Raw genomic sequence first — 25,504 nt, 5'->3', positions numbered from 1 at the left:
CTTGAATTTTTCAATCAGGACACTTCTACAACAGTATCTCAGTGGAACTGCTGATTTTTTATTTCTTTTTTTCACACACACACAAAAATGGGATAAATTTGGACAGCTGGGCGAGTGTGTCGAATTAGGTCTTATTCCTGAGGCATAAAATCTGTTTCAGGATTTGTCGTGCAGTCTGCCAAGGGCTGTGACTGACAACAGCATTCAATGGGCTTAGCTCCAGCATTTTCACAAGGCAGAGAAGTTGTAGGGGTTTTCTCAAGGCAAAGAGGTGCATTACTCAGTCAATTCTTGTCATGTTTTCTTTCAGAAAAGCCTGTCCTTCAGAGCAGGCACTCTTTAGATGGCTCAAAGTTGTTGGAAAAAGTGGAAACTTCACAGCCACTTTGGATTACATTAGCACTGCAAAAGCAAAAGGGATTTCGTGAGCAGCAAGCTACGAGGGAGGAGAGAAGACAAGCCAGAGAGGCAAAGCAAGCGGAGAAACTGGCTAAAGAAAATGTAAGCACTCTTTAGAAACCTGCCCACTAGAAATACTGACACCATAATTGTAACTGTTAGCTGATTTTGTTACGTGGGAATATTTTTAATGTTTGGTAAGACTTCATAAAAGCCTGAAAGTCTGGAGTTCCCTCTTGCAAAACTGAGACCTCCAGGAGAAAATACGGTGCAATAGTTTGGCAATTTTAGTAAAAACTCTGATGATATCAGGTGGTAGTTAATGACAATCATAAACAGAATTACCGTGCAGGGGATGGAACAGAAAAATTGTGTGCAATGAGTTTCTTTCAGAGTGAGATGTTAACCTTTAATGTTTGGGGAATAATAGCTGGAATATGCAATTACAGGTGAATATTAGCAAGTCTGGATTTATTTTTATTGCAGCACATACTATTTGGGTAAAATTCAGGTGAACAAAAGAAATGAACAATCATGACACATCCAAACGCCTAAAGCAGGCACTGAATTCAATCACTTCTTTCCTGTTCTCCAAATAGCTATTTTCTCTCCACAGCTTTCTATTAGTAAGGGAAGCACTTACAGTACCAAAGCGATGCTGCACAAACAGTGATGTTGTATGTAGATATCAGGGATGGTAAAAAGGGAGAGCATGAGTATATGGATAGCTAAATATATTTTGCTGTTTGTTAGGAGAACCAAATTTCTGATGGATACATGCATAACCTGAGACGTAGACAACTGATGGGTGTGAAGTTGACCACACATGCCCACTATGTTTCAATGCTCTATTTAACAGGGAGGGCTGGCTCTTCAGTATTTTGACTGAAATGACAACATGGCAAATTACACTTTGTGGTGGGTTTCTCACAATCTTTAATAACTGTTGGTGTTGTGATCCTTTGTCCAAAAGGAAGGTTAAGGAAAAGACAGGCGATGAATGAAAGCATCAAGTGTGTCATATCTAACTTGCAGCCATTACATGGCACACTTTCTCATTTAGCAGTTTTCCTTCTCTGTTCTAGGCTGCTGTAAGTAATCAGTCAGATAATAAAAGCAGCAGCAGCAAAACGAGCACACTGCAGAAATCTACAACTCAAGAAGGAGAGAAGAAAATTGAGACTGCTGTGTCAAGACTAGAAAGAAGGGAGCATCTAAAAAAGTCGAACACCCTTCCAACTTCTGTGACAGGTACAGTTGAGAAATTCAGATTCACTCAGAAATGGTATTGCATGTTTTTGAGAAAGAGAATGAAGGGGTTTCCTTTCCCTCATATACTACTGCTAGAATTATAAAGGCATTCTATAGACTAACACCACTTATTCCTATCTCATATGTTGGCCATTATGGTGGAAATACATAATTTTAACAGACTTTTGCCAGTCTCCCCAAGTTATTAAGGCTGCACTGCTGCAATTCCTTAGAATTGCCCCAGTTCAAGTTAACAAAATTAGGCTGTCTCCCCAAGCCATATCCATATTTTTGGAACATGACTAATGCACATTAGAGGGATCTAATTTACTGTAATTGCAATTGCAGTACTGTTTTGCCTTTAGGTTGGGGGTTAGAACAGACAGGGAATTATATTTAACTTCTACAAAGCATATTTGTGCAGGAAATGAAGCATGTTGTGTTCTCACACTTCCCAGCTTGTCAAGGAGAAATACTCACCAACCCCCACCCCCCAATACCGGAATCTAGTATTCTCATTTGAGAAATCCAGAAGATAATCAATTCACTTGAAGGTAGCCTGTTACTTTGAATCTAGGACTTCTCCCTCCCAGTTAAATACAGTAATTTCACGAATACAAGCCGCACCAATTTGACTAAGATTTTGCTCCTAAACCGGAAATGCGGCTAATAATCAGGAGCGGCTAATATGTGAATAATTTTCTGACATTTACAACCTCAGAAGTGGCAGCCAGAGTGCCGAGGCGAGCATCTGCAAAGTCGGCATTTTGTGATTGTTACAAATCGCTACTCTGTTGCACTGCGGGTGGAGCCTGGCTGCCTGCAGGCAGCACGGGGGGCAGGGAGAGAGGAGGAAGAGCTTTTCCTTCCCTCCTCTACCACAGCCCGGGGGAGAGACGGGGGGGCCCTGCGCCGCCTTTGCCGCGGCCCGGGGAGGAGAGGGGGGACTCGGGCCACCACTGCCGCGGCTCTGGGAGGAGAGGGGGACCCAGGCCGCCCCTGCCGCGGCTCTGGGAGGAGAGGGGGACCCGGGCCGCCCCTGCCGTGGCTCGGGGAGGCGGCGGGGGGCTCCTTCCCCACCCACCGCTGCGGGAGCGGCGGGGGCTCCATCCCTGCCTGCCACCACAGGGCAGCGCAGGGCCGTGGTGACCGAGCCCAGTGGCAGCGGTGGCTGGCCTCCAGTGGCCCCGCCGGGCTGGGCTACCTGGCCCCGTCAGCAGCCCCTAGCAGGCCGAGCCTGCACAGCCTTAGCTGAGCCAGTAAACCCCGCCCTGCCGCCGTTCTGTTACCATTTGGCAACTTTGTTGCACGCGGGTCCTCGCTGCCAACGACAGAACGGCTTATATTCAGGTGCGGCTTATTTATGGACAAAAAACGAAATATTTGTCAACACCCAGAGATGCGGCTTATACTCAGTGCGGCTTGTATTCGTGAATTTACTGTACTTGGCATGGTAGGTTGGAACCAGAACCTACTGTTTCATCTGTCATTTCAGTTAAGCTGAAACTATCCCATCTTCAAAAAGCAGGCAAATTAAAAGAAATACTTCCCCAAAGGGCATAATATTTGAGGTGGCATGAGGTGATTGCTGAAATACAGACTTGCCTATATTTCTCTAGCTAACAGTAGTCCTAGGGAAAAGGTCTTGGAGTAGGTAAGTGTTGAAGAAACCTTTTTTAAAATTTGTGTAATTAAATAGCATTTTTGAAAGTAAATACATGTATCAGCTGCAGCTATTCAGTACCACTCTACATCAAGAATAGTGAAATACAACTATTGAAAGCAATAAGGTACCTCAACTGATTTGTTAAAGGCTAAACCAGTGCTACTCCTGCATTACAGACTGTCCCAAACTGAAAAACCCCTACACCTGCCTATATTCAGTTGATTCAGCAGCTGGATCTTCACACTGCAGCTGCTCACCAGAGCAGATATTCTGGGAACTTCACTTGGAACATCTTGGGTTGGCCAAATGACCTTTAAAGGTCCCTTCCAACCCAAACTGTTCTAAGATCTTACATAAATTGCCCCAAATGTTCATGTTTTACTGTTCCTGTCAAACTGTAAAGGGGCTCTGTTGCAGCCCTACCCCCAAAGACTCAGCATGGTGGTGGTATGCTGTACCTGGCCAGTTCCAGCAGAAATCAAACTCCATCACAATAGATGATGCCAAATTAGATCAAAGGGCCAAAACCCAATTATCTAAGGTCATTTTGTCTGCACTAGAGTGACAGTTCAGAAGGAAATTGAGGAGGAATTACCAATTTTGAAGTATCTAAAGTGAAAGCACAGAATTCTATTGGCCCTTAAGAAATAGTGACTGGATTTCCCTGTGATTACTGACTATATTTGGAGCCAGGCAGCCTTTAGCAACTACACATATATACAAGCATCTGTGGGTAATAGGACCAATTTAGGCTTCCGAAGATAGAGGAGCATTTAAGACAGAAGACCAGCCTAGAATATGTTTTAAAATAGAAGTCTGCTGAGTCGTCTTCTAAGGACATTAAAAAACAAACAAACAAACAAAAAAACCCAGAACTTGTAGGTGCTGTATTTCAAGATTCCACTTATGTCTTGTACCACAGGAACTGATAAGAGTGTGGGACTTTTAAAATAGACTTTTAAATTTAAAATAATTATATTTAAAAGCATAGTATTTAAAATAATTAGCTTTTCAAAGTGTCCATCTACAGAAATTGCTGCTGCTACTGTTCATTTACTTGCAGATAAAAATATATGATTAAAGATGCACTAAAAAGAAAAATAGAACACTTCTTGGCGTCCATGCAATTTTAAAGCTTCTATACAATTTTAAAGCTTTTATGCACCTTCAAAACCTCAAAATGAAATGCAACTAAAAGTAATTTGAATCTGAACATTTAACAAAAAACCCAATTTGCCTCCTAAAAAAGAAAATGTCTAATTGAGGGGGGGAAGTTGGGGATTGAGTGAGGAATTATTTTGTAACTAAGATTTTTAGAGTTACTCCATATGTTTAAGACAGGACTTACTTCTATTCAGGTTGTCAGGGCATTCACTGTCTCAGAATTTATTTTCACGTTTGACTTCTGCAATACTGCCATGGTTCTGCTCTGTGTAGTTGCTTCTAAGAAATCATTTTTTTATTAAACACATTTTCTTATGGAGACAGCTGTTTGTCTTATACTACTCAGAAGAAAATGTGGCAGACAGCTAGTGAGGAAATCAGGTTTCTTTCTTTTTCATCTTGGGCAGGGTTAACTGAGGCAGGAAGCTATAGGACCACTTTCTTCTCTGAAGAGGGAATCTAAATCCTACTGAATCCATTTGGTTTACATGTGTGTGGCAGCTGCATTAACCAAAGAGAAAAACACTCCTAGCTTTTTCCCATTTTTTGCTATGGTGCAGATGTACAGTAATTTCACGACTATAAGCCGCACCATTTTGACTAAAATTTTGGTCCAAACCTGAAGTGTGGCTTATAATCAGGTGCGGCTTATATATGGACAAAAAACGAAAAGTTGCTGTTTTAGTTTGGAGGACAGGTGTCTGCTGAGAAAGGCAGGAGCTTCTCTTTGAAATGGAGAATGTAAACTCCCTCCCTCCAAATTATTATAATTTTGAAATAGTTTATTTAAAGAGGAAGACCAGCAAATTGGAAATGTTTTCTTTGGATGTCACAAGGACTGAAAATTTTCTCCCTATTTTTGTGAGTTAGATGGCTTGGAGTCACCTCTGAAAAGGAAACTCAGCTCCTCCTAACTTGATTATTTTGCAAATACAGTAAGATTTAACTGAAAGTGTTGAAAATAAATATCTAGTGTTAGAATATCTTCACATAAAAGTGAAATCTCTAGACTCCTACAACAAAGCACAGTATTTAACTAATGCTTTTTTTTAACTTCTCCCTATCCCATAAAAAAAGTGGAAATTTCAGATTCTGTTCCATCAACCCCAGTGACAAAGGAGGTGGCCAAGAGATTCTCTACACCTGATGCTAACCCAGTGTCAACAGAACCAGCCTGGCTTGCATTAGCCAAGAGGAAAGCAAAAGCCTGGAGTGACTGTCCACAGATCATAAAGTAAACTGTGAAGTTACATCTCTATTGCTGACAATTAATTGCTTTCTTTTATTTATTCTGCTTTTTACACATGACAAAACTGAAAATGCATGTATTGGAAGGACTGAAAACTGAACTGATTACCATTTTGCTCTAGCTCACTGTAAAGCCTACTCAAGTCATATATTCCATTGCTTTGACAAATGCTAAAGGAGATCATATCAAAAATCTCTCAACCAGACTCTCTCAAAAACTTGAGTGCTCACATACTGGATGTAAATTTTAGCAGGTATCATAAGGGCCAGAACAGAATAAGGGTTCAGAAGTTTCCTCAATTCTGTTGGTATTCAGGTCTGGAATTTTAGATCTCCATGTTTGAGATCTCAGAAAGTTTTTCAGAACTTCGTTGTTGAAATTAAGGAAAGATGCATGTTTTCTTCTTTTAAGTCATAATTTATTTAAACATGTTAAACTGTATGAACTGCCAGTTCTGCCTGCTATTTGAAAGCTTTTTCACTATGGAAGAGCTTCAGGATACACTGTTCCACATGCAAATGGTAAGTAGATGGTACCATCCAAATGCTGAGGTAATTTCTTTAATCATAGGATTAATACACTACATTTATATGCCCTCACTTCTAAGAAGAAAACAATCCTACTTAAAAAGCCACAATTTTTTTTAAACAAAGATCATTAAGTTCTCAGAAGTCAGGGATTCACTGCTTCTTCTAGTCATTTAAGTGCATCACTGTTTGTGCTTGGCCATATTTATGCTGCACAGAGACAGTGATTGTGGACTGCAACTCTAAATCAATTGACTGGAATGAAACCATTCCTGTGCGAATGCAAATTCTTCTAGAATTTGTCTCAGTAAGTTCCCACAGGAGCAGGGCTGGCAGAACTGAAGTGAGAACTGAAAGCTAAGTCAGTGAGAGTTTTAGGAGTTTTAACTCGCATTCTAACCAATTTTACTCCACATGCAACTTCAGGAAGTTCAGGTAACTTCCTGTACTTTGACCAGTAGAGCCAGAACACTTCAAAAAGAGGTTTACTGACCCCATCTCAGGTATCTGGTGTGGCAATTGAACACTTTACTACTTCATGTAACTAAAAGAGAAATGTCCACCCCTCCCTCTTACAAAGAAAGAATAAAGTCCATAAATGTAATTAAAACGTCACTATCCTAACATCCCACAGAAATCTCTAGGTTTGCATTTTAAAATGTCACCTTATTAAATAAATCAACTGAGTTTGTTTTACAAGGGAGACTTTAAAAACATTTGAAACTCTCCTTCTTACAACCATAAGGCTCAAAGGTACTTTTAAGCCTACAACATCATAAAGGGAGACATTTTCATGAAAAGAAATTACATCATTATAGAATGATAACATATGCTTCATGGAAGTGTTTTAGCCAAACTGCTGTAAGCAGCATGAGAAACAGCATTTTAAACTATGCAGAAAACAGAATGAAACCTGTTATACACTCTGTTCCCAGAATCTAAAAGGAGTTTCAGCAAAAGTCATTGTCAAGTACAGCCTTTCCCATGGAACAGAAAACAGGGGCTCAGTGTCATGGTTACAGTAGCACAAACACAATGGGTGTGCTAGTACATGTGCAGCAGCAAGATGGGCTTTCTGGGGTGTCTTGAGCCATCAGTTTTGCTCAGTTTCATATTTAAAACCAGAATATCTAAAGTAACCTTTACCATTAATATAAGTAATGAATATGGTTTAAGCAGAAATGAGACAATGCTGCTCTCAAATGCTTGGGAAAAAACTTAATGTCTTCAAAATCTGAAGAAAGAACTGGCCCTGTAATTAACTTTTGCTCTGCTAGCACCAGGAATTAGTGCATCTTAAATTTATATTTTTTCCAAGTTTATTTGCCTGCAGTATGGATATGTAATAACTAAATTGCCTGAAATCCATCTTTACAATTGGGAGGGGGAGCCAGGTAGAAATACAGAGAAGGTGAAATAAATCAGGATTAAAAATACTGGTATTTTGAAAAGCATAGCAAAATTAGGTGCTATTGTGCATGACATAACGATGCAATTTTCCAATACAATCCATTTATAGCACATAGAATAGAGCTTTCATTAAGGATGGTCCTAAGCTAAAGCTTCAAAGCAGAGGATTTTTTTCAACCATAAAGGTATCTAGTGTAACAATGGAAACTGTATTATGTACAGTACTTGATGGAAACATTTCTAAAGTGTACATGTGCAACAGTGACATTTCATGTGAAAACAAAGATTTGCACTAAATACCAATGAAGTGAAGTGTTACTTTGCTTTAGCTTTGTTGCAACCATTTCTGATAAAGTATTGGAAATCTGTAAAAATAAATCCAAAACTACTACCAGTTTAAAACAGCAAAAATGTTTTAAGAACCGAATAAACCACTATGTAGTATATTGTCTCAATTTTTTGTAACTTATACAAACACGAAATACCATTTCTTTTGACAAGGTTATATATGATTAACCTCTATGTTCATATAGTAATGTATAAAAACTACAAGATGTATAATTGTGGGGTATTTGTTGTGTACTTTTTTAATTTTTCAAATGTTTTAAAGTGCAATTGTTTATTATACTGTCATTTTAATTCTTATTAAACTATAACCTGGTCAAAATTATCTAATCATTGATATATATCCTGTGTGTCTCATTTTGCTAATCATGTAGTTTGCCTTACAAATAGAACTTTTTACAGGGTTACAAATCTACTCTGTGCCACACAGGATTTAAAGTAGGTGGCTCATGAGAGAAAGTAATAGTTTCTACTGTACTTCTTTTAGAATATTCTTAGTAAATGCTCTCAGTGAAGTGTACTTTTGCCATTGCAAGTACTTGATTTGCATTACCAGGATCCCTGGTACTTATTTCTAAGGTGTTAAAGAACACAAAACCCAATTTACACAACCTTTTATTAATAGTCCTTATGAAGACAATGTAAACAGCATTCATTAAAATCTCTTAAAAAATTATTTGACAGTGGTTGATTTGAGCAGTGCACACTTCAGCTTGGAACTCATACTATTCCTGTCAGTGAAATTTAATAAATATTTATAGTGTTATTTCCACTTTAGAATACAAGAGTCAATGCCTACTGACTTCAATTGAGTCTAAGTTTATGCTAGATTAATTAAGCCATGATGGGCCTAGGTCAACAAAAGATGAACTTATTCTGTTTGTACAAACTGTAGTAAAAGTCCAGGTATATGAAATGCAGGCTACGTCTCCAGAAACCAAGTTAAAAGTTAGATTCAAAAAAGGACTTGGGTTAGCTTGCCTGGCACAGAAATCTTGACAGACCAACACTAGTCTGGTGCAAGGAAGAGCCAGGCACAGGCAAGGATGGATTTAAGAGAAAGCAATACACTCCTCCCTTGGAGACCAGCCTGCTATCCAAGCTGTGGAATATGGCACCTTACACACTTTGTCCCCTCTCTGGCAAGGTACTGAGCAGCCATCCTCCCCCCACCACTGGACACTGCCTGATGCAAAATCTTACCTCATAAGCCTGCAAGGAGCATCTCTTGCCTGCAGCAAAACAGGCAGAGGGGTAGAGAGCACCTATGAGCTCCTAGTTTACAAACATAAACAATAAAAATGAAGCAGCCTAACATCTTAACTGTTATTTTTTCCTGCTATATACAGATCTAGACAATAAACATAATCATTTCTACAGCCAACAACAAGCTTTGTTCCCCATACTACGGGCGAAGAGAAAACCTCGCCTGGAAGCTTATCTACTCCTTCTGCTGTTCCACTCTTGGCATTCAGGATCCACACTTTGCCATCTGTAGATACTGCTGCCAAGAGAATTTTGTTATTTAAGTCATCACTTTGGAAAACGAATGGTGTTCCATATACACTTGAAGTGGCTTCAAATTTCCACAGTAAATTACCCTCCATGTTACAGCAGTAGATAAAGCAGTCGTGAGAGCCAAAAAATATTTCTTGCTCAGTTAAACTTGAGAGGCATGGAGATGAAAACACTGGCCCATTAGTGGAAAATTGCCAAACCTACAGAAAGAACACAACCACCCATTATCAAAGGTTTCTTACATTATCAGTTTTACAGCAACTGTAATTTTTTAATAGCCTTGCTGTTGATAGAAGAGCATTTCATGTCAAAAGAATATTAGATTTGAGTGAGGGCTGGTAAATCCTTGTCAAATTATAAGTTATGCTTTACACAGAGAGTAAGCAATAAGTCTCATAAAATAGATGTGGAAGAGGTTAGGACCTTCAGTAAGGCCCACGTAAAAATGGCCAGTTTGGGAAAAGAATATTCTTGGGCTGTTGTACAATTAGTAATGAACATCAAGAATCCTGTTAATATGCCATTCTTTGCCAGAAAGGCAGATATTCCTTTTGTAATACAGATTTCCTCTGCTTATGCTAACAATGTGCAGATCCCTCCTCGAGAGAGTATCTGTTCTGCAACACTGCTGCAAGCAGAGAGCAGTGCACAGATGGACTAACACGTACTTTATAATCAGAAAAGGCTTAAAAATTGCCATGTACACTGCATCTCAGGCCAACAAATGAATGGTGTCAGTTGTTTTAACACCAGATACAAACTACATTTATCTCTGAGGAGATAAAAAAAATACTGTCATTTAATTCAATGTGCAGGCTGACACATATTTCACCAGAAGTATGATTTGGCAGTTTTTTGATAAATGAATAAAAATTCTAAGAAACCTTTACTTCTGAATAACCACCATCTTACGTAAGAGATACCTTAAACATGATGGAAAAGCTTCAAATGAAATAATTTCATTTGCTGGCACTACACTTGACAATTTACTTTGGGTTTAAGGTCTGAACTAGAAATTCTCTTCCTGCATCAGGCACCTTGAGCTTGTGATTTTGCCATGAACTGCATGGACTACCCTAGCCAAACAGTTCTACTTTCTCCTTTCTAATAAAAGGCCTTCTATTTGGTTCACAAAAAGGTATATGTCAATTATTAAACCTCAGAAAACAGTCCTAAAAAGTATCTTATTCAGAGTTTTGTGATGGACATAAAAAACCCAACAACGTTTTTACCTTTTCTCCAGAATGTGTGTAACAATATAAGTTTCCATCAACACATCCAACACAGACGTAGTTCTCATTGCAGTGAGGAGAGGAGAAGAGTGGTTTTCCAAGGTTGCTTTTCCAAATCTTACTCCCCATTACCTGTAAGTGGCAGCATGGAATATCTGATGCTTAACAAAACTGTAAGAAACAGCACAAAACAACCCTTCCATCACTGCCTGACCCAGCCCTTATGTAGTGTGGAAAAAAAAAAAGCCAAACCCTCAAACCAAAAGAACAACAAAAACAAAACCCATACAAAACTAAAATGTAATCAAAAACTTATTTTCTTCCTCACCCTAGGCAAAGTAATAATGATAATTAATAGTGTATTAGGAGTAGTTTTAATAAATGCCCGATTCAGTTTTTTATTTCATTCCCAGCAGCTCAGTATGTGACATGGACCAGTGAAGCAGAGATACCTTGGAATCAAGTCATATTGATACTCTAGGACATGTTGCAACTCACTGTTAGGACTGTCACAAGGTATTCCTACTGTATCCTGCACATTTCCCACGAATTAGGATTATTAATAAAAATAAGAAGGTGCAGACTCATTTGTAGGTGGATTTCTCAACTACCTGCTACTGTGGATTACAGAATCTAAAAAAATCTTTTCTTAAGCACAGCCCACTCTTGCTGCAAAACCATGCACTCATTTTCTAATGATAGACTGGTTGTTACTGAGGACAGTAGTGGGTGGAAGGCAAAGGTGATTAGGATTGATGCCCTGTGTTGTGTGAGTACAAAAACATTAACAGTTGCTTCAAGTCCCTGTTCCTTTTATCAGGAAGGACCAGCTGTAAGACACCAATGCCTGAGAAAACCATGAAATTGTTGTACATCTATCAAGAATGCCATTTCCCCAGTGCAAAGAACAGAACTGCATACAGAGATTAAAAGGAAAGCTCTTAAATATGGGGAGGGAAACAGTAAGAAGAATGAAGAGGCTTCTTTCTGCATTCTTTTCTGATTTCAGTATATTTTTTTTCCAATCCTACTGTCAAAGGAGGAGGGGGCAGGAAATAAATCTATAGACTTGCTCACTGGTTTTACTGATATGGGAATGACAAGTAACTGTCTGCAACTTTGGCCTATGATCAGCCTGTGAATTCAAGCAAGACACTTCAGTCCTCCTTATCACCAGACAGATTTATGAAGTATGGGAAGTATTATGGCAGCCTTGTATATCATTATAATGCCACTAAGTGAAAAATATTTCATGGTAACATATGATCATCTTCCCTTTCATTAGAATAGCAATCTTAACTTCAGAAATGCATTTGGTTTCATTTAAACTTGAGATCAGGATGGAAGACACATAAGCAAAGGTACATACTGGGTTAATAGCCAAAAATAGTCCTCCTAGTGTAGCAACATAGAGATGATGTGGAAAAGAACTTAGACAAGGAGATGAAAACACAGCTCCAGCTTCACAATTTAACTTCCATATACACACCTTTTTCTGGAAATACAAGAAAAAATAATAATAAACAATTTTTCAATTGGAGTTAGAGCTCATTGTGTTTATAAAGACCAATATGAATATCAAACATTATCAAATACTGTGTTTACTCAGCAAATACTAGTTAAGAAGTGAAAACAATCTACATGCCATAACAGCAACACATGTGTCACTGGCTTTCTCTTCCAGTAAATATAATAAATTCAGCTAATGAAAAAGCAGTATCTGCCCCTTTTATTTTCCATCTCCCTCCATCTTCTTGTTTAGAATGTCAGATTCTTTCCCCACCAGAAAACAACAGTTTTACTTCTAGCTAGACATGCTATTCTGAAACACCCATGGAGAATTTAGTAACTAAGAAACTTAAGATTTGGTATCAACCAGGACTAGTAACACAAGAACCACAACTGAGAGCACCACTGAGACTGTTTATTGTCACATAATCCTAACCCCCCCTTACAGCAGGCCTAACTTTCAGAAGTGTGGTTGTGGACTCCTAAGTATACTGACAGCAGTGAAGCTTCCTCTGGTGCACTATAAACAGAGTCTAAATTGGATATTTATTGTCCTACATGTAAAAGTTAGTCAGTGTTCTTACATAAATATCCAAAGCATACACATGTTGGTCATGTGATCCAATGTAGACCAGGCCACTGGAAGGGTCTACAACTGCAGAGCTTTTCACAGTGTCTTCTGTGGCAAAAGTCCAGTGTATTTCTCCATCTCTGCTTTGAAGCACATACACTAAGCCATCATAACAACCTATGTGGAATAAAATATGATGGGGGAAAAAAATAATGATTATTTGCATTTATGGTGTGACTTATGTTGCTAGTCGCATCACTGCTAGAAAGAAACAAGATTATTCATAAGGTAGAGTTTCAAAATATCTTCAAAATCTGCTCTTATGTTTTTAGCTCAAAGGTTTTGCTGATACAGTCAAAGATGATTGTTCTGTGTGTTTTTTCTATAAGTTACATTTAGAATGTATTTATTTCACTCCTTTCTATCAAATTTTTAAATAACAATATTAGAAAACATAGCAAGTTGTTGAAAAGAATACAAATTCTTAAAATTACCTTTTTGTCTAGGTTTTGTTTCTGAAAACAAAGGTGTTAAAAGAATAAAGTTTATAAGTTTTCTAATGAAAACCAAACTGTCATCATAGAAACTCCTTCATGTTAAGGAAATACTCAATTTTATTATCAAGAGTGAACAGCAATCAAAAGACAAATAAAAAGATGGCAACATTGCATTTGCATTTAAATGTCACCACTTGGACATCTGTGCTAACTAGTGATGTAGATGTATTAGTTAAAAAGATGACACTAAGATAAATAATGGCAACTCCACTGACAACAGATATGAAAAAACGAAAAAAATATCCAAACATATTCTTTACATTTCCAAAAAGAAGAGTCAAATGAGATAATTAAACTCTGAAAAATAATGAGGTACCATGTACTAACTCTAACATGTTTCTAACTCTATCAATCTACAAAGATATTTTAAGACTGCATTACCTTTCCATACTTTAAAAAAACCAAAAAACAACAGTTTAAATGTCACACCTTAATCTACCACTAAAAAAGAAACTTTAGCCATTGATTCCTTATTCATAAATAGGGATACAATAAACCACAAATGCTTATGTTAGATAAGCTCCATCACTGGCTATCATGAAACTTAAATTACTTCTTCCTTCTGTCTCTATTTTACAATAAATTAGTTCTGAGGCAGATATGGAAGTTGATGGATGGAGGACAACCAAAGATAAGAAATATAATTCTCTGTCATTCATCTTGCATGTAGCAGAAAAAAGAATTTAGAATGAAGGCCGAAACAAAATACGTACCAACAACAATGAAATTTCCACACTTGGATACACAGGCAGAAGATTCAATTCGATCTCCAAGGGTCTTCTCCCATTTTATTTCTCCCAATTCCAGATCAATTGCCTGCATTGCATGGGAGTGAGAGCCAACATACACAGATACTTCTTCTTTAGCTGGTATTATAACCAGTGGTGATGCATCAACACATTTTCTTGTGTTTGACTTCCACCTCACGCACAATGCCACCTCTGCCACTGATGAATTATTACATTCTGCATGGATTTGCTGAACAGAGGAATGGTCATTTTTATTTGCCTTGTTTTCAAGTGTTAAAATTCTGTTCTCCAGTTCAGACCCTTGCTCATGGCTTTTCATTACATCTGAAGTCTTGGAAGGCAGAAAGGATGGTTGCTGTAGTGGTTCCACTCCTATCTGTACTGCATTTTCAGACTGCATAGAAGATTTCGTGAAATTCATAGAAAAAAAATGGTTTCCTCTGTTCAGTGCAATAAATGGAATTAATCCTGAAGCAATCTCAAGATCTCTTTCAGATGTCAGTTTAATATATTTTCCAAGGAATTCCTCTCCACTGTTCCCTCTCAATTTTCTTTTCACAGCATTGTCAGGATTCATTAATTGCTCTTCATCTGGAAACAGCACTTTAAGAATATGTCTGTAAACCTCTTCAATTGAGTGGCTGAGAATAACTTCAAGGAGTCCAGGCAGAGCTTTGCCTACTAACATCTCAATTTCTTCATAAAATCGTAGTGCCTTTAGGGAGTCTCCACCACTGTATAGAAATACTGCATTTTTAGAAATTCCAGTGTAATCACACGGAAGACCGAGGACAGACTAGAGAAGAAAGGAAGGAGAGAGGTACCAGTCCATAAGTGTTGTATCACGTCACACACATAAAACCTCAGGTGGGGTAGAATCCACCTGAACACCTAGAAATTGTGCTAAAAATCAACAACTGAGAAAATTCACTGCTCTGCAAAAAATCATTGAAAAATGTTAGTGCCAACAGAGGGACTGATAGAACAAGAACTGGGGAGGAATGAGGAAATAGGGAGATACTAATCCTGTACTACAAAATGTCTTGCTCAATTCCAATTCTGCAGTCCAAGGAATTAAAGGGAATTTAACTACATACTGATTGGCCATTTTCAATACCATTTGTCAATGACAACTTTGCAGATAAAACATGCCTTTTGGTAAAATCAGTTCAGTGTTTTATTTTACTAATAAAGCTTACATAAACTGTTCTTTTTTCTTCTGAATTATTTAAGTAACCTACTTGCCTACCTACTTTTGAAGTTATAAGCCCTTCAATTCATGAAAGATTTTGCATTTGGCATTGTAACTACAATAAACAGCAATAACTGTGTCGCCTCTCATTGCACTCCCTTGTTAAGTCTGGGTGTCAAGTCCATACCCTTTGGTTTTGGAGGCCAACTTCTGTTGTCCATAAAGGGTCCAGGACACATCCAATCCCTTGGCTTATCACTTCATAAACATCAATGTGAAAAGGACCAGCACAGACAAATAAATACTCTACATTTACTTCTTCAAGTCCTACACCACAGCTAATTCCACTTTCAGGTAAAACTTGTAAGTCCACCTTTGAAAAACAAAGCAATACTGTTTGGCATCATATTTCAATGCCTTGAAAAACAAGTCTTCAGCACAAAACTTCAGAAACAATGCAAACAGGCATTCCAAAAGACAGTTGTGCAATTGTGCCATTTATTTAAACTAAGGACTCTCCAATGTATAATCATCTTGAGAAATAAGAAACTCTACTAACACAGCAGCTATTTTTTTACAAAGTTTCCATGTCCCATTTCCTTGTTTTCTTTAGTGATAACCTTCTTTTGCCATGTGAAGCAGCATTCAAAAAGCTACTGACAGATTACATTCTTTCTATGCTAATTGCTTACACGTCCTCGCCTGCAGTTTTATCTGATAGAGAAATATAAATTAGTCCCTCTTGGCCACTGCAGAGCAACTATATTTAAGTATTAACTGAACAGAAAAGAGCTGTACTGCTTAAATCTACAGGCAGCTAGAATGTTCTGGTTGCATTAGTCATGCTTCTTAAAAATTGTTTAATTCCTGACACATGTATAATGATCCACTTGCAAAGATAAAAAGGCAGCTCAAAATACTACCTTCCATAAATACAGCAATCTTTCCCACAATTCCTCTGCGTCACTCAGCTTACTGTCACGCCTTCTGGAGTTCAGATGGTTCTGGTAAATCTTGTTCAGTTCAGATATATCAACTTTGCCTTTGTAGAAAATAAAGGATGATTTTTTTTTCATTGCTTTTTAATATTAGCACTTTCAAAACTTGCTCTGCCCAAATAGTCACTGTATTCTTGTATGTACTTCCTTATTCATACTCTACTATGTCTGCCTTTTTTTACACAGTTGATCAACTACATAAAACCCAGTAAGGTTTTTGAAAATCTACCCCTCCCACATAATCCCACCTTCAAGGCCTGGTTTTAATTCAGTAGAAGTGAGGGTTCTGTTGCAGACTGCAACAGGAGCAACTGAGGTAAGAAATGTGCAGTGTTAAAACTAAATTGATTTTACCACTACTCTTTGACTCTCAAATGAAACATCATCCAAAAAAACATAACACTACATGGCGATCATTTCCTACTAGGCATCACTTATCTAATGTACATATTATAAAAACATGAATTAGATACTGGATTTTGGTCAATTAAAAAAATAATTTTAAAATGGATACCATTAAGACAAGTGGCAAGGGTTCTAAATGGCTTGATTTACCATGTGATGTTAAAGGCAAAGCTTTAATTACTACAATCTCATCAGGGACTGCATAAGCTGGTAGATGCTTCTGGAGTTCCTTAAGTGTTTCTCTCTCTTCAAAATCATCTTTGGGTAAAACGAACAGGATAAGTTTCTCCTGTTGATACCAGGTGACTGCACAAGCTTCTACCTGGCAAAGATCTTCAGCAACCTGTAATTAAAAAACATTAGTCTTGCTTTGAAATGCAGTTCATCAATAGAGTAAAAGAAGCAAAAAACAATGAAGAAAGTGCACATCTTAAAAAACGGTATTTTTCTCACACTCCTACATAACATCCTATGAAATATTTTCTTTGGCAGCTGAAGCTTGCATTTCACATAAAAACAAACTCAGAGATATATGTATTATTTGCCAAAACACCATGAATGAGATATAATTCAGGAGTCTGACACCCAATCTTGTAGAACAATCGCTATACCCAGTACTTTTCAGATGTTTATACAGTTCTCAATTCTCCTGGAAGAAACCATACAATAAAACAGATTCCAAATAAATCAGAACAAACTGGTCCCTAAATTATGTGATCAGATTTTTTACAATACACCCTCCAAATTCCTTTAGACTCCTAAAAGTCATCTGAAACCAAGCAAATACCATTTCTGATGATAACAATGTGTTCCTTATATCTGCCTTTTTATAGTGGCATCCTCCACTCTGTGGATGTGAGCACTTACCTGCTGCACATATTCAATACTAAAACGTTTGCCGTGACGCTTAATCTGACTGTCTTTCCGACCCAAGAAGAACAGCTTTGCATTCTTCACTCTTACAAAATCCCCTGTTTCTCTCATTGTACCCAGTGGCACAGTTATTTCATCATCAAGAAAGCAGATTCGTTCTTCACCACCTACACCAAAAAAAGACTGTGGTCATACATATTAAATAGCTAACTGCAAATGAAAATTATAAAGAGTGTTTTATCAAATTCTCTTAAACTTTGCTATGCATTTTAAGAAATATTGAAATATTATTATCAACATCTAAACTTCTGCAATGTACCATTTTGGTTATGCAGTTAATTCAGCTGATACACAGAAATGACTTCAGCTGAGAATGTCAAAATGCAAGAAAGGAAAAAGAAATACATATAATGAATGCAGAGTCTGCAGATAAAATGATGGTAATTTCCTGTTCATCATTCCAACAACCTAAAATTCTATCAAAAGATTCCCAGCCCAATCAGAACTTAAAATGCTAATTAATCTGTGTATCATAGGCAAATACCAAGTAGAAGAATGAATATATTATTAAAACTCAATCAATTAAGAACAGTATTCTAGAAGAATTAGAAACATAAAATAACCTATAAATATTTGTCCCTCGCCTTCAAGAACTGCAGATCCATTGGCATCTCTGACCTCAAGTTTTGTTCCAAGGAGTGGTGATCCCAATGGTATAGGAAAATCTGTTCTAAATATATTAGAGAGAAGTTTTTGTCTTCTGAACACAAAACAACTGTCCCAGAAACCAAGTAACAAGTAGTTTTTTAAAGGATTGGCATTCGAGCAAAGGCAGATGCTTGGGACTTCTTTCTGCAAATGCTTCTTCTTTAAAAACATATCTATTTATTAAAAATTAAAAATCTCATCAGTGTGCATGGTTGTCACTAATATATACCCAGAAAACCCAACAGAATTATAGAAAATAAGGCCTAAATAGACTCTGAAATACTCTGAGAGAACCCCAAGCACTTCAGTCAACTTTTAAGTCTCCCAGATTGAAACATCCATCAAGTCAACCAATTAAAGTATGTGAAACTGCTTTCTAACTCATTTTTCCCTGCCTAATTTGAGCTTTTACTCTATTTTAATAAGTACATTAAGAAAAGTTCAGAAAAATATTCAAAAATGTTCAGTTCAGAAAAGACTGAAATACAAGAAACTGTCATTTCAATGTCATGCACCTATTATAAACTTCTCTTGAACTACTGACCAACTCTTTTTTCCCCTTCATTCTCCAGCCTCCTCAAGCAGTTGTAGGACCTCATTTATTGAATATAGAAACTATTTCTAAGTGGGAGCATAGAATAATATATTTTCTCCAGTAAAGCAAAACTTAAACAACTTTAAAAAACTTTGGCATGGATTCCAATACAATTTCTATTTTACAGTATTACATTTTATGTTGCAACTCAGAGAAAATTAGTTTTACATGAGAATTTATTAACATTTCATGATAATCCACCATTTTTAGTCTTCAAGGGTTTAAGCACCAGGTTAATATACCACATCATTTGTGCAAACAATCCATTTTGTAGGACACATTTAACTCAAACTGCATGTATAATTATTATGCCATGGAATAATCACACATTTCAGAGAGAAAATGAGACAGTAAGATAATGGGAAGTACCTTTTGTGACTCTATAAAATAATATGAAGAAAAAATGCCAAACAACCAAGCAAGTCAGAAACTGAGTGAAATATGACAGAGAGATAAAAAGAAAGTACTTCTTGAAGTTTAAGTAAAATCACTGTGAAACTTGGGTGAGACACTTTGGACAAATTTCTGTCATCTACACTACTAAAATAGAGAAGGGGGGCTGTACTGACTCATGAAATAATGGATTAGTCTGTTTCTACATAAAACCCAAACAGTAACTTCTACCAGTATAAACACTCATGAGGACTCAGTAGCCCTGGTAACAGGAGACTGAGGTTCTATTTCTGGTGATTTTCATTATTCATATGCCAAGCCATTAAGAATTGTGAATTTTCCTACCTAAAATCAGCACTAAAAACCTCCTCAGGAATCTTGTAGCAAGTGGCCCAGCTTGACACTTCAGTAATACCATAGAGATTAAAAATACTTGTTTTGTTCTCCTTGTGCTTCCAACTTTTCAGGAGACTCAGTACAGGAAATGCTTCACCACCAAGGGCTAAGACACGAAGTGAAGTATTTGCAGACAACACTCTTGATTTAATGATGTGAGCTCCAAACTGCCTGAAAAGTGTTGGCGTTGCCTGAAGGATACATATTAAAAAAAAAAAAAAAAAGAGAAAGACCTGTTACATTTTGTCAGTGTCCATGTACCTCTCTTCCGTCTCTATCCTATCTGCTGCATAGCTGTATTATGGATGCACTTTAAAATGTCTACATATCAACCATCACAACGGTGTTTTGGGAGATCATGTTGCTTATAAGGCCTTTAATAAGTACTACAAGCATCAACCCATGCTCTTCTGCAAAGCTTCTGCTTTACTCAGCTGTGTTATGGGTTCCCTTTTGTCTCAGCTATTATCTCAAGGTTATGCACATTAGCTCTAATGTTAATTACTTGGAAACAGAAAGCGACACAGTATTCTCTTCCTGTTACTGTTTGAGCCTTTTTTCCCCTTCATTCCAGAATGCTACAGCAAAAATATAACCTAGACATCTGATTAATCTGCATATAGAACATTTAAAGACCTTACATAACACTACAAATTCCTAGGATGTCAGATTGAGTTGTCCTTGATGTAAGTAGAAACTCCTGTTGTATTAATATTAGATTCTAGGCTGATGAAAAAGTAGTAGACATTCGCAAAAGTGAGAAGAAGACATGGAGACACTTAGATTTCGCCTACCTGCAACACTGTCACATGGTGGCGGTGAAACAGAGCAGCAGAGAGCTCCACAGGCATCATTTTAATGGTGTTTGGTACAACAAGAATAGAGGCTCCACTTGTCAGAGCTATGAACAATTCAACCACAGATGGGTCAAATGTGAGAGGAGAAGCCAGGAATAGCACATCATCCTGTGTGATCTCAAATATGGATCTAAAATAAGAAAGCTAGGAATTACAAACCTGATGCACACAGTCAAAAACCCCTTCCAAAAAACCCCTTCCAAACTTAAAGAATGAAAGAAATGCACAGCTCAGATCTTAAGGGCTCTGAATATGCAGACAGGTAATTTGAGCAAGAGCTCCCGGACTGTAACTGTTGATTTCACTAATGATGTGTTTTCTGAAGATACCCACCATATTACACATCAATAGAGTTCATTGAAGACATATTTCAACTAACAGACGCTCATTAAAAAAGGAAAAATATAAAGAAAGAAAAAGTAAAGAAGAAGAAAGGAAAATATAAGAAAAAAAAGTTGTATTTTCCATAACAGATCTATTTCAATATGAAATTAAACAGAAAGAAACCTGAGTAGCCTAAAAAGGAATTATGACTTAAGAACTACAGAATACAGCAAATATAACTGTGAACAAATGATTAATTTTATTGTCTATTTCTTTCAAGTCACAGGCCAGATGACAGTACAAAACATAGAGCAACAGTGTACTATTTGAAACACAGCCCTCACAAATGAAGGCAAAGCAGCATTTAATACTGATAGAGAAACAAAATATGATATGATTCTACTTGGAAATAAAAGCAAAAAACCACAAAGGTGGATAAGGAGGAAGAAGTGGAGTGGTGTCCCTATGTACATTCCTCTGAAGTATGAGTGGTGTCCCTATGTACATTCCTCTGAAGTATTAAAAAAAATCATAAAAGCATCTAATCTCTAAAAGCATTTGAAAAGAAAATTGAAAACCACACTTACTTAAGATGCTGAATATTAGGCACTATACATTTATGAGGCACTCTGACTATTTTGGGGATTCCTGTAGTTCCTGATGTATGCAAGACATATGCTAAAGTGCCTTTCTGGCCAGCGTCCATGTATCCTGCTTCTGATGATTTTATTTCGGTTTGATCTGGACAAACGGTATATCCTGGTTGTGAGTTAACCACACCTTTGGAAGGTTCACATTTACTTTTCATATTGTCTACTTCTGAACTGAAATCGATGTTGCTTGAGTTCATTTGGAAAAGAGTTAAACCAATATGTTCTATGGCGGAGGAATTGTGGGAAAAACAACCAGCATGGGACATCTGGAATTTCTGCAAGACAAAATGAACAATTCAGACAGTGGAACTCAGGAAGCACTGTTGTTGTTCTACTGCATGCAATGAAATAGAAAACAGTATTTCATACAAACAAGCCGTGATTTTTCATACCTTTACTTTTGGGTGGCACACATCAGACAGTTATAAGCTCATGTATTTCTAGAAATTAAACATGAATCAACACAGACTTTATAAATGCGAAATAAAGAGTTATCTGAGCAAATGAAAAAGAGAAAGGGAAAATTTACAAAAGAATGTTGCAGAGGACCAAGGAATCTGAATTGTTACTCGTCTACTCACTTTGCAATGAGTGAGGGTACAAGATTTGGGATGAGTTAGACAAAGACAAATCCAAGTATTAAATGCAGGAGCTTTTTCAACTACTGCAGATTTCCAACTCTTAGCATTAACATATAAAGAAACAAGTCTGGTAAAGTCTTCCAATATCAGCGCCCAACAAGGTTGCCTAAGCAACAATGTAACAGGAAAGAAAGCAATTATTTTGCAGAAGAGAGAAGCATTTTGTACTTCCGATTTTAGAGACATTCTTTTCTAAATAGGAAAGACAATCTTTAGCCATGAAAAAACAAAAGCACTCCATCCAAGCCTATTAAAACAGAATTCAATCTGCATATCTACACATGTTAAAATTGCCTCCTATAGAGGCTTGAACACTTACATTTACTTTGTCATTCTCAACAAGAATATATTGAAGATTGCTTTTCTTCATGAAGTACGTGGATATGGTTGGTGGTGCATCCGGATCAATAGGTGAATAGGCTGCTGGAACTTGAAGTATTCTAATAAAACAAAAATGTTTTAAACAATTAAAACATAAGAAAATCCTCTTAGATTTTGCTAACATTTCTTTCATACGTTTTTAGTTGCCTGAGCTAGAAAACGTAGTCATAACATGACTTTTGAAGATCTTGTTGGTAACAAAGTGGGATGGAAATCAGTGCTGCCTTCTGGTCTTTTACAGCAAGGGAAGATTAAAGCTAGATGAAAACATTCAATATTACTTCTAGCCAAGCAAGTCAGTGATTACAAAAGACAATTGACCTCAACAGCATCACATTTTAAAACCTTCTGGTATTGACTAGAAACAAAAATACAACCTTTCCATTTACTCACATACAACATGTATATACGTATTCTAAAAAGCACCAAAAGCCTGCACACCCAAAACACCTTCGAGTGCAAAGAACGTAAGAAAATCCAAGCATGAACTGGGATTCTTTCCTCCACGGCACGCGGAGCTCCAAGGGCTGCGCTCCCGCTCCCTGCCCCTCAGTGGCGCTCCGGGATAACCACCAGCGCTGCAACTCGCTACCGCCCCGAAAAGCCGAGCGAGTAAGCAGTGATGAAGTATGAACCCACCCCAAAAATCCTCACGTTTGCTCTGCTGTTGGGTTCTGTACTGTACGGACAATTTATTTATTATACTTCCTCTCTGTGCAAGTGGTTTGTCACTGCAGTTAGGCAAGGTCCTGAACGGAGCAGTGGGAACGGCAGCACCCACATGTTCCTACAGCCATTTGTGCCAGTAAGCACCTAAGCCTGCTCTGCAACAAATGACTGCAAGAATCAGAGCCCCAGCAGATCCCCCTCACACAGCAAACGAAACCTGCTACCACTCAGTTCACTGGGACACAGGACAAATCAGGCAGCAAGGCACCTCAGTGTGCTGAGCTCGACCTCCTGCTCAGGCAGAGCCAGCTGTGACACCAGACCAGGCTGTTCAGGTCTTTGTCCACTCAGGTTCTGCACACCTCCAGGGATGGTGCCTGCACGACATCTCAGAGCAACCTGCTGCACAGGAGCCAAAAGCATTTCCTGAGTGGTGAGAAAGTTCCTTAGTGCTTGTGGGAGGTTTATGATTACAGTGCTTGCTCACTCCACTGAAATCCTCATTCCTCACTGTGGTACCTCGTCTGGTGCCACTGTGTATTTTACACGAGGTGTGAGCAACAGGAAAATACCAACACAGGCCATGCCCCCAGGAAGCACAACTGATGCTGTATTCGTCAGCTGGAAGAAACACGCTTATGATCTTGTGATTGTCTATTCCATCATAAATGCTAGGAATAAAAAACATACCTATATAAAGGATACAAACATTAGAATTCATCAGCAGAAGCGGGATTTTAAAAACTGTGGGATTAACATGAGTGTTGAGATCACAAGCCTTTCAACTTCTTAGCCACCAATTAATCAATACCACTTTAGCATAATATTGTTCATTACTTCTTTCCATAATATTTGTAATGGAACATTAAATGTATGTTCTTAAAACATGAAATGTTTGTTCTTAGCTGGAATTTGCCTTCAGAGCATCTTTTATGGTTTTTTTTGCCAGGAAGATAATACATAAAAAAACCTGCACAGTCCTTTTCTCAATAGATGTTTTCTGTCAGATCACTTCCACAAGCAGAACAAAGACACCAGTCATTAATTTTTTTTTTTATTTCTAGAAATATGCAAAATCACTTTTAATGAAGGGATGTAGCTGCAGGCAATTTACAGCTTTAAGACTTAAGACTCAGACATATTTTAACAATGGCTTTTCAAAAGATTGTCACATTGCCATCTTTTTCCCTAAATGATGCAAGTCTCCAGCACCTTGACTGCACTGCTATGCTACTATTAGGACATTTTGGTTGTTATTAAAAATATAAACAAACGGTAAAATTAGCTTTAACGGAGATGACCAACACAGAGTGCAAGCATTCAAACCATTACCCTAAGATCCAAGACGGCAGGTTTATTCCTGGATAGCAGTAAAGGCCTATTCCCCATGTGCCTTGGTGGTCACAGTGCTTCTGAAGGAAAGCTGTCAGCTCCAGGGCAAGCTCAAGCACTGTGCCGTAGGTGTAGAAGGCTGGAGGTTTCCCAGAGCACTCGTCAAAGCAGACTGCTGCTCTGGCCGAGTGCAGGCCGGCTGCCCGGGCCACCAGCTCCTGCAGCATCATCGCCACCGCATCCTCCGCTCCCCTGGAAGAGCCACACAGCAGACCGCATCGTGAAAGCCGCAACTCTACATTGGTAGAGAAGTAGTTTGTTCCTCACTGTTACAATTGTGTTTTTAAAGCGAGGCATCACTGAATTAATAACTTCATTAACATAGCTTAATTAATTAGTAACTCTTTCAATGGAATTGTGAAATACGAATCCCTCCTTCACAAGCAGAAACCCACAACACGTGAACCTTCAGGGCACTGCTCGTTCTAGTGCCGTTTCTGCCCCGCGAGCCCTCCCGCCAGGCCCGGGCCGGTGACCGGCGGACAGGGGCTGTGGTCCCCGCTCCCTATTTCAGGTTACCCCGTTTCCACACGGGACGGGCCGGGCCGGGCCCGGCGGCTCCGGTGGCTCCCGGTGCTCCTCGGGATCCCGGCCCGTGGCACTTCCCGGGGCCCTCCTGCCCCGCCCCAGCGCGGCCGCGGTGGCGCCTCCGATTGGCGGGACGCGGGAATGGCGCGCTCCCATTGGCCAGCGGCCGTCGCGCCCTTCGGGTGTCCACAAGCAGCGCTTGCTCCGTCAGAGCCCTGCGCCATTGCTTCCTGAGGGAAGGAGAGAGGGAGAGAGGAACAGCAAGTGCGCCAAAGCCTTCCCCGCTGTCCCCGGCAGACATGGGGAAGGGACTAAAACAAATGCAGATGGCTCGGGCAGAGGGCAGGGTTCT

General features: G+C 38.5%; 2 protein-coding genes across 12 annotated transcripts in view; one reads left to right on the top strand and one right to left on the bottom strand.

Annotated features, from left to right (window-relative positions):
* Positions 1 to 8,336, top strand: part of CRACD (capping protein inhibiting regulator of actin dynamics) — a 133,320-nt gene extending 124,984 nt beyond the window's left edge. For all 4 annotated transcript variants that reach the window (XM_033059661.2, XM_033059660.2, XM_033059659.2 and 1 more), the window contains 3 exons: positions 311 to 501; positions 1,485 to 1,650; positions 5,558 to 8,336. In XM_033059661.2, coding sequence (XP_032915552.1) covers positions 311 to 501; positions 1,485 to 1,650; positions 5,558 to 5,718 — 518 coding nt within the window. In that variant the 3' untranslated portion in view covers positions 5,719 to 8,336. The remainder of the gene's footprint in view (positions 1 to 310; positions 502 to 1,484; positions 1,651 to 5,557) is intronic.
* A 273-nt stretch (positions 8,337 to 8,609) lies between these two features.
* Positions 8,610 to 25,227, bottom strand: AASDH (aminoadipate-semialdehyde dehydrogenase). 8 transcript variants are annotated; one of them, XM_033059663.2, is made up of 16 exons: positions 25,144 to 25,225; positions 24,565 to 24,859; positions 22,502 to 22,622; positions 21,476 to 21,816; positions 20,502 to 20,694; positions 19,657 to 19,898; positions 18,239 to 18,345; positions 17,610 to 17,782; positions 16,893 to 17,085; positions 16,263 to 16,381; positions 15,527 to 15,712; positions 14,112 to 14,943; positions 12,855 to 13,018; positions 12,131 to 12,256; positions 10,762 to 10,893; positions 8,610 to 9,729 (listed from the first exon to the last, which is right to left on the bottom strand). In XM_033059663.2, the coding sequence occupies exons 2-16, from the start codon at positions 24,792 to 24,794 to the stop codon at positions 9,331 to 9,333; spliced, it is 3,558 nt and encodes a 1,185-aa protein (XP_032915554.1). In that variant the 5' UTR covers positions 24,795 to 24,859; positions 25,144 to 25,225; the 3' UTR covers positions 8,610 to 9,330. The 8 variants fall into 8 exon arrangements, with proteins under 8 accessions (XP_032915554.1, XP_032915553.1, XP_032915556.1 ...); XM_033059662.2 differs by having other exon boundaries at positions 24,565 to 24,816; positions 25,144 to 25,224; XM_033059665.1 differs by having other exon boundaries at positions 12,251 to 12,256; positions 24,565 to 25,227.
* Positions 25,228 to 25,504: the final 277 nt, after the last annotated feature.

This window comes from Catharus ustulatus, chromosome 5 (genome assembly GCF_009819885.2).
Source record: "Catharus ustulatus isolate bCatUst1 chromosome 5, bCatUst1.pri.v2, whole genome shotgun sequence".
NCBI lineage: Eukaryota > Metazoa > Chordata > Aves > Passeriformes > Turdidae > Catharus > Catharus ustulatus.
The sequence above is the reverse complement of the archived record's forward strand: the minus strand, read 5'-3'. Positions and strand labels throughout refer to the sequence as shown.

Coding starts and splice junctions, on each gene's coding strand:
- AASDH (XM_033059663.2), bottom strand. CDS start 24,794: ATGATGCTGCAGGAGCTGGTGGCCCGGGCAGCCGGCCTGCACTCGGCC. Junction 19,899..20,501: donor ACCATGTGACAGTGTTGCAG/GTAGGCGAAATC, acceptor TGTATCCTTCAG/GCAACGCCAACACTTTTCAG. Junction 14,944..15,526: donor TTGGCCTCCAAAACCAAAGG/GTATGGACTTGA, acceptor TTTCTTCTCTAG/TCTGTCCTCGGTCTTCCGTG.